The sequence below is a fragment of the Monomorium pharaonis genome, chromosome 8, assembly GCF_013373865.1.
Source record: "Monomorium pharaonis isolate MP-MQ-018 chromosome 8, ASM1337386v2, whole genome shotgun sequence".
Lineage (NCBI taxonomy): Eukaryota > Metazoa > Arthropoda > Insecta > Hymenoptera > Formicidae > Monomorium > Monomorium pharaonis.
The window spans coordinates 23866019-23875827 of record NC_050474.1 but is presented as its reverse complement, the minus strand read 5'-3'; the positions used below and the strand labels follow the sequence as shown (position 1 = coordinate 23875827).

Here is a 9809-nt window from a genome sequence, read left to right as displayed (position 1 = left end):
AGGTATCGTGTTGTGCGCTCCGACCAATCATAATTCAGGTGAGACCATCTCTCCTCCTCATAGAGTTGACCAGAGGGGTGAGAAAAGGGGATCTCTCCTCCTCGTCGTGGTGCGCTGAGGGTGTCCTATAAAGGGTGTCATCGCCAACCCCGAGCACCCATTCCACCACCGACCACCACACCAAACCACCGCTGCGCGAACCACGCCGCCACTATATTGGCCGTCCTTTTCATTTCGACATCTTACTATCAATCGTGATTTCTCGATCTTCCGATCACCCTACGCATCAAGAGATCGAAGAGTCGACAGAATGGTGAGTGTTTTGTCATTATTGTTATTGTGGAGTGAGTGCTTCACCGCAGAAATATGCGACGATTGTTCGGTGAATTGAACTTCTACGATTGTGGGGAATGATTTATCTGAACTGTCATTTCAATCGAATCCCAGTTGATGAACAAGGAATTGTTGAAAAGGAAAACCAGGCAAAATTGAACATCTCTGTCCATCTAATAGTTGGTGATACTGATCGAGAAAAATATTATTTTCTGTTGTCATATATCAAGATACAAATATTTATCTTAATATTTTGTCATTTAATATTTTAATAACGTGGATTATTTTTATCAATAAATAATTTACCAATTTTTTGATAAAAATTATAATTCTCTTCACTAATTTTTCAGAGTTTTTGTAATTTAAAAAAATTTTTATGTAGTCTTGTAAGAAATCTCTTTTAGAAAATCTCCCTGATTTTTATATAAATTGAAACAGTTTTTCAGAAATGTTCAGGAAAAGATCTACAGCTTTCTTAAAATTCTTTATATATGTTTATGCATTTTGAAATATTTTGAAATTTTATCATTTCTGAAGAGAGAAATTTATAAACTTTTAAGAAGTTTAACATATCTTAAATTAAAAATATAAAATATTCTTAAAAATATAAGATATTATAAAAATCTTTCTTTTACTAATAACACAAAAAAGTATGTTGTGCTGGTGTCGAGACCATGTTATTCTTATGTATTTTGACCTGCTAAACACAAATCTGAAGTCAAAAATGGGCATCGCTGATCGTACAAATCAGTCTATGAATAATCGGTTATAACTGCCCTGAAAAGGAATGTGTAGAATGTTTCGTATAACCAGCGACCTCCATTTTTTATTTCAGATTCGTGTTTAGCAGATCAAAATACATAAGAATAGCGTGGCCTTGACCCCAGCACAACATATACTTTTTTGTGGGTCTGTGTAATTAATAATTCTTTGTATAATTTATTACATTAGGAAAATAAGAAATGTGTAGACTTGTAGAGGGAGAAAAAATTTTACATTTTATTACATTTCTGTCATCTGTAAATAAAGAACAATCTTTATATAAATATATACAGCAGAGAAACTTATTTTCTCGAAATATTAGTAATTGATTGAAAAATTAATGTTTCTTTTTTAAATTTTTGTCTCAAATAATGGCAGACGTTTTAGCAATTCAGAGTGTAGTTTCTAAAAGAGAAATTAAAAAAAAATTTAAATAAAAAGCGTTGACATTGATTTTATTCGGAATAATAAAAATTGTTTATAAAATATAATTTTACTCTTGAATTAATTTGACAAATACAAGTTTCATAGTGATGTAATATGAATGTATTCGCACTCTCGACAATTGAACTGCAAATAAAAATGCGCAGAAAGATTTTACAAAGGTGGTGGATTTCCCGTGTCACTGAGCTTGTCATCAGTCTTCGTAGTAAATCCTCTGTTGCTTCTCTACGTGATTTTCCGCCTTCGCGCAATATTGAGATATACTTTCCTATTATTTCAGCTAATTTCCATTTTCATTCAACTATCTTACAGCGTGTGGATCTTACAGCTCATATTTTCTCGCTATTGTCAAGTGATGTGGCGAACTTCGTATGTGTTCCTGTTTAGTTTCCATAAATTTATTGACTTAATTTTCTCGGTCGGATTTACCGCGGCACCTGCTTGTTTTTCTAAACATTTTCATATGTTACCTTCGGATTTAGCATATTTATTTATTAATTTACAGTTGAGAAATTTTGACAGTGACGTTGACTGTTATACTTCATTATGTTTTAAAAATTCCGAGATAAGAAGACAACTCTAGTCCATTTTCGAGGAATAAAATTGAATGAATGTTGGGATGAAGATTCATACATGAAAAAATTTTTCACAATATTAGTTTAAATCAATGGCTTTTTAAAATGCACTTGTTCTGTACTTCAAAGAATAATACACTATAATTGCATCGTCGTTAATTTTGCCTCAATTATATATTATAATGTTTGAAAAATGGAAATCACATTTTGGATCTTAATATTCAATAAACAACAAAACAATTTCTTTAATCAATTCAATTTTTTTTTATTAAAATGTTGGATAGAGATTATCAATTATTGTGTTATTTGACTTTACAAAATCTATCACATGTAATATATCTTTATAACTATAGTAACATTATTTATAATTTATGAATGTTGCAAATTATAATATGGTTAAAATTTATTTCAAATAAATTTAGAATCGTGTAATTTTGTTGCTTTATATTTGCAATTTTTTCACGTTATATAAATATAATTAATGAGCTAAATGTTAGATATTACATTAATTAATCATATAAGATTATTCACAATTATATTCCATTATTGAAAATTACAATTTGGATTTATTACTTATTGACATTTCCAATATTTTGCGAAAAATGTCTTATAATTCCATTATTAATTATTAATTAAATTGTTATTTTTTGTAAATAAAGTTAATAATTAATTTATAATTAAATCAATTATTAACTTAAAAATATTTTGATTGGTAAAAGTCAGAATTAACTTTAAAGTAACTAAAGAATCTGCCATTAATCGTTAACGCGATAATGCCGCGCATCTAGTGTAACGCAACGAGACGCGAACGGCGTGTACAAGAACCCGAGTATTAATATTGATACAATGCAATTTACGCGAAGTAACAATAAAGGTCAGTTAATTAAGGAGAGAATACGCCCATCTAGGTTTACATTAATACTCATTTACTTTAAGACACGTTAAATCTACAGAGTTTTTAACAATACGCGATAACAAGTTTGTGGGTGACGTGATTATGAAGGGCAGTCGTGTACAGAGTTAATTAAAGTAATATAAGACACCGCATTAATCTTGCTCAGTGCGTCGTGGTATTGTTAAACAGAGGATATTAATACAGATAATAAGACGCCGATATAATTTATTGTCTGACGTACGTGCGCGTCGGACGGCACATCGCTCCTGTTGCACTTCGTAATTCTAGTCATTCTCGACATTGCCGGATAAAATCACTCAACAAATCAGTAAATTTATAATTTGCGTCATACTTAAGATTGTAGACATTAAATGTGCAACATTCACGTGAATCTAGTAATTAGATTTTGTGTATAACGCACTGTGAAAAAATGTTAACTCGATATGTATGCGATATATATACACAGATTTATCGATACAATCTTTGATTAAAGATTGCACTTTGGACTTTCAATGCAATGGCATTTTTCTGCAATTGGATGCTTGTGTCTTCCTCAATGTTGACACCACTGAAGGACGACGGCAGCCTGAGAATCTTCAAGGAATCACCGAACGAATTTGAATACATTATAAAGAGACGTGGTATCGACGAGCGTAAAGAAGATACCGATTCTAAAGAGAGACGCAGCATGGGTTCCTCCTTTATCAGATTCGGACGCAGTCAGTCTTCTTTTAATGGCATCGATAACTCTGTCGATGGAGAAACCGATTTGAAGGTTAACAGACACCCCCGATGGAAATCACCGGACATCGTTATCAGATTCGGTCGGTCCAACTTCAAAGCTATTAATAGTGAACAAGCTAAACGTGGGCGAAACGATCTCAATTTTATCAGGTAATCTATTACCTGATTTTTGATCTCCTAATATAGAGATGTAACATAATAAACTCTTGTCAAAAGTCAATTATAAATATATTATAAATATATTTGGTTTTTTTGTTTTTTTAAATAACATCTACACAAAAAAAGGCATTTTTGTTAAATACATTATATATATATATATATATATATATATATATATTTATTTATTTTAAAAAAAAGAGAGAACTTTTCGCATACCAAAAATTTAGGCTATTTTCTAATTGTTGGAACGTAGCAAAAAATCATCGCAGAAACAAAATCCAAAAAGCATTTTAAAACTTAAAACTTGGAATAAAGGGAGAAGATCCCGCTACAAAATGCAAATAACAGAAATAATTTTTTTCACACGAGATGCAGCACAGCAAAGTCGCATTAAAAATTTTTATTTTAACGAGTCAAACTTTATCATTGTGCTACGTTGGTAAAAAAAAAGATAACTAAAATCGCCAAAAAGCGTTTGAAAGAAGAAGTTTCAAGTTTTAAAACGCTTTTTGGATTTTGTTTCTACGATGATTTTTCGCTAAGTTCCAGCAGTTTGAAAATAGCTTAATTTTCGGTACACAAAAATTGTTCTCTATTTTTTTTTAGTAGTATATATAATATTCTATATAAAATATTCTTCATCAAAATTATTATATAGGACTCAAGCATGACGTTGCAAAAAGTTTTAACAACAACCAGCTTAAATATCTGATATAATTATTTTCAAATCTGCACTGAAAAGAAATTATTAATTTTTGTTACTCTTAATATGTAATATCTTAATTTTTATATGCTTCAACAGAAGGCATCTGTTCTTTTATGTAGAAAACGAGAAAATAATACTGAAGCGTTGTTGTGTCAAATTGAGCCGTGTGACTATATTTGGCCTTTTTAGAAAATTACAAATATTAACAATCCTCGCTCGTGTAATTTTTGCGCATGATAAGGAACGAAATGACGCAGGTGTACTGCATAACGTATGATCGTAAAGTATCCGGGCAAACGCGACATTGTTATCATTATTTATCGTAACATTACCGAAATGACACACGCGCAAAAGGTATGACGGAAAGTACGCCGGCAACGCGTAATACTTGTACCACGTTTCTTAGAAAAGACTCTAAAGGAGAGAAATGGACGATGACGCAAAGGCATAACGGATTCACTGGAGACTCGTATTCGCCTATTGTTGCCTTCTTTCTGCGTCACGATACCAGAAAGTTCAGGCACACACACGTGTAACGTGATCATTTTTCCCAGTTATATTTAATGCATTATCTCGCTTTTATCTAAATTACCCTGCAATATTCTAAAGAACAATGCGTTCCTGCGACTCAAACGATATCGAAAATGGGAATACGTAGGACGTTAGTTGATTTAACGTTAGTAAATGTGTGGACATGAAAAAATAAATAAGAATATATAAAAAAAAAAACATTTGTTTCTGTATGCATAAAGTTTCGTTTGTAAATAAGTTAAATTTAAATACCTTGATAGATAAATTGTGGAAAAATTGGAACACAACAATGTAAGCATTATACATACCGAAGGCTCTTTCTTTCTGATTGGATTAATAATAAACATCTGTTAATCAACTATCATAATGTGCTAATGCAGAATAATAAAGAAAATAGCTTTAGGTATACTTATCACTTTATATTAATTCAAAAGCGAATGCACGCAAAAATATTCTAATTTCACACACACACACACACACACACACACACACACACACACACACACACACACACACACACACACACACACACACACACACACACACACACACACACACACACACACACACACACACACACACACACACACATATATATATATACACACACACAATGCGGTCCATAATTTTGAGTAAAAAAATACTATAAAATGGGGAAATAAGCCATACGAATGTTTAAAACATTTTCTTATTTAAAATGAAATTTTTCATAATTCCTTATTTTCAATTTTTCGGCGTTACCGTTAAAAGAGCTGTTATTGCTAGTAAAAGTAATAAAAATATAGTTAAAAAGGTACGCAAAATTACGTTGGTAAAAAATTATCTATTGTATCTGATTTAAAAAAATATTTCTAATACACACATATAATATATAATTTGATCTATTTTTATTCCTTATTTATTTAATATTTTTACCATTAGATAATATTTATATTCAATAAGAGAAACACCTATAAAGTCTGATTTAAGTAATCGCGCCGTGCGCATTAGGCAATTCTTCTTTATATAGTTTTTATCTCGAAATTTCTGCACTATATTGTGTGTATGTATTTATTAATACAGAATAATTGGAAGAATTAAGTTTGCGGATACATCAAGATATATTAATTAAAAACTAAGGCATGCACAAGTCCCAATTTATTCGATGTACAATACAAGGAAAAACTTTACACTATTTTTCACCTTACTCGATTTTATATATTGCCACAAAAAATTAATGCAAACAAAATATATTTTTTAGTATTGCTTTTGACAACGTATTGTGTTTAAAGAAGTGTAATTTAGAAATAGAAAGAATATTTTTCTTCAAAAAACTCTTTTTTCTTTATATTCTTTCATATTACAATGTTAAATTTGCTATAGACGAATTTACTAATATCCATAAAGTTACGAATAAAAGTAAATTATTAAAGAAATAGAATAAATAAGTAAACTTTGCTTAAAATAGGTTTGGTCGAAACGTGCAAGTTGTTCCGGCCGATCTCGATTTGTCTGCAGTGTGTTCAGCACTTGTGTCGAACGGCGTGGTCAATGACGCGGAATTACATCCGGATGTATCAAGATTGCTTCGTCTTTGCAACGGTTTGAACAAAATAACCGGCGACATTAGTTTGGACACTTCGGGGAGCCAGGACGGTCCAGGTCGTCACGAGTGAACCGGCCTGCTACTTGCTGTTATCCGAACTCGTCCGAGATCCGAGATCGTCCCATGCGGATTCATTCTGCGGATTCGATGCCGGATGTCAACGAGGATTCATAACGCTCCAGTTTGCCAAACCGACTTCATCGTCACGACCGAACTGCATTTGGCTTTGAGATAACGGCCGGATATCGCGTTACTACCAGCGCGGATTTGTACTTAAGCGGATCTCTCGCACGTCAACTTGTTAAAAAAATTGAAAATAATTCATCGTCTATTGCAATATTACAAAGAAATAATAAGATTTATTTAAAGAAAATTCGCTTCTATTCCTTATTCCTTTGCCAAGCTGAACCAGTCACAATTTTCCATATAGCACAGAATATTACAAAATATTGCAACAATATTGCTGAAATGTTCACATTTTATGTTGTTGGTATTCTGTGCTTTTGAGTGGTTTATTACTTATGTTATTAGTTATATAAATATTTATCAACATTAAGAGATAATATCCTTTTATTTTCATTGCATTTAATTCATCGCAATAAAATGCAGTGCTTGTGTTGGATATATGTACATACATAATTTATAGCTAAAGCATTAAACTGATCTCTTGTGTGTTTTGTATCATCTTTCTTATTCTATCTCTTAAGAAAACAAGCGCTATGTACAGACTTGTTTTTTTATGAACAAACTATCTTTACCTTTTTTTAGTTTTATTAAGCGCTAAATATTTATTAGTGCAAGCTGATAACAAAAAATGCCGAGCCGTGAATCTCATATCAAATATCGTGTACATCCACCTGCCTCATTATTCAATTTGTTCAATGTACATACAACCTGACGATCTATCGAAATACCGTAAATGTAACCATAGATTCGTATTATAACTGTAATTGTAATTGTGCGCATTCTTTTTGTCGCATTTGCAGCATGTGCTAATTACTGCTAACAGCAAATTTAGTTTAATACTAACAATATTTTGTATGCTCTCAAAACCATCGTATTTAAATACATAAGTATGACATAAAAAATGTTGTTTATTGAAATATCTATAAAGCGAACAAATGTTGAAAACAGTTAATTACCAATCTTTAAATTTTAGTGTTACTAAAATAAAAATAAATATTACATTATGTCAATATTTTTAGATCGAGATATATTTCTATTCAATTATGTATACAACATTTATTCCACAACTTTCGTTATCTTTTGTACAATTTGGAGATTCCATTCTTTCTTAAAGAAACTGTTGAAGATGATATTTTATACGTGTAATTATTCGTAAAACCGAGAAAGAAGAGAAAATTTTAAAAGATCAAAGTAATAAACAAGTTCGTATACACATGCAGTACAGAATACAATATTTCAACAATGTTGCAGAAATGTTACAAAGTTGCTGCATTACTAGAATGTTCGGTACTGTATGAAAAGTATATTTCTTTCTTTTTAATTGATCTCGTTAATTTTTTCTATCTAGATTATTATGCAATTTTATTTCCAATATTTATTTTAAATTCATGAATTCATAATTTACACATACACACACACACGCACGCGCGCGCGCGCGCGCGCAATTGTATTTTAAAAATTATATTTTATAAAGTTTAGTTTTCTTCTGCATAATTTTACTAAATTTTGCAAGATTATTTAATTTTGCTAAACGTTATGATGCTTACAAAGAACATTATTAACAAGCCATTGATATCGTTATGCTTTGCAATTTACACATGATTTTCATGCGTCTTTCGTGTACTCTTTGGTACGTTCAACTGAATTCGTTGTAAGCTCCGCATGTTATAAACAATACGATTAATTGATGGATCCAGCTAATTAAGCTTACGATAAGTATTATAAGGATTTGTCATAGCGTTAAAACGTATCACATTGTCCTCAATAATCTACGCTGTTCTTATAATGTATGTAAATTTAATACGTAACTATATATAATTAAAAAGAAACAAAGTGGCTGGATGTGAGTTCATCTCTATGTATAATATACCTGTCCCATTATTCTAATCGTTGGTTTCTTTCAAGTTAAAACAGTAAACTTTTCTCCCTTTTTCTTTTTTTTCTTTTTAATAATTCATGTCTTTACTGCACACTCTGTCTAAATAGCTAAAATAAACAAAATTAACTTACTTTATTTTTCATCCATAAATATAAACACTGTACTTATTATTCCTATGCTTTGCATTTAAAAATAAATAGTTTATAAAAATTGACCAATTACACAATTAAAAAGAAAATCAGCATAATAGTATTTTATAAAATTATTTTGTTGAATGCGGATAATACGGATGTATTTTTAAATGTGTAATTTGAAACGAAAAAGAAAAAATTTATATAATTTTTTGCCAATGATGTCAGTCTTCCACTTTTAAAAAAAAAACTAGTTATATTTTTTAAATACGATTGATTAAAAAATTTATCAAATGCAACATGATTCACCAAGTTTAAAATACATATTCAAACCCACGCACACAGTAACATCCACATCTACACATAGTCATGTATCTGCCTACCCAACACACACACACACACACACACACACACACACACACACACACACACACACACACACACACACACACACACACACACACCCACACAACACCCACACACAAGACACACAGAGGGAGATGAGAAGAGAGAGAGAGAGAGAGAGAGAGAGAGAGAGAGAGAGAGAGAGAGAGAGAGAGAGAGAGAGAGAGAGAGAGAGAAGAGAGAGAGAGAGAGAGGGGGGGGGGGGAAGGAGAGAGAAAAGTCACAATTTTCCATCTAATATAATTTTAAAGTAAAATAGAATAAAAGTAATATAAAATTATTTATTTATAAAACGTATAATCTATACATCTATATCTTAAAAATAATTACAATCTAAGTTTGTAAGCACATCCTTTTGTAAGTATTACATATATTTATAAGTACACATTCTTTTATATATATATATATATATATATATATATATATATATATATATATATTGCAATGTATCAAATATAATTTTTATATATCGCG

At 30.7% G+C, this 9809-nt stretch overlaps 1 protein-coding gene across 1 annotated transcript; it reads left to right on the top strand.

Annotated features, from left to right (window-relative positions):
- On the top strand, positions 1 to 8762 carry LOC105833915 (FMRFamide-related peptides; the record flags this gene model as incomplete). The annotated part of the gene is given in 3 exon segments (XM_012676024.3): positions 1 to 313; positions 3503 to 3903; positions 6597 to 8762. Coding segments are annotated over 3 exon segments (612 nt in total). The 3' UTR covers positions 6805 to 8762.
- Between the last annotated feature and the right edge of the window lie 1047 nt (positions 8763 to 9809).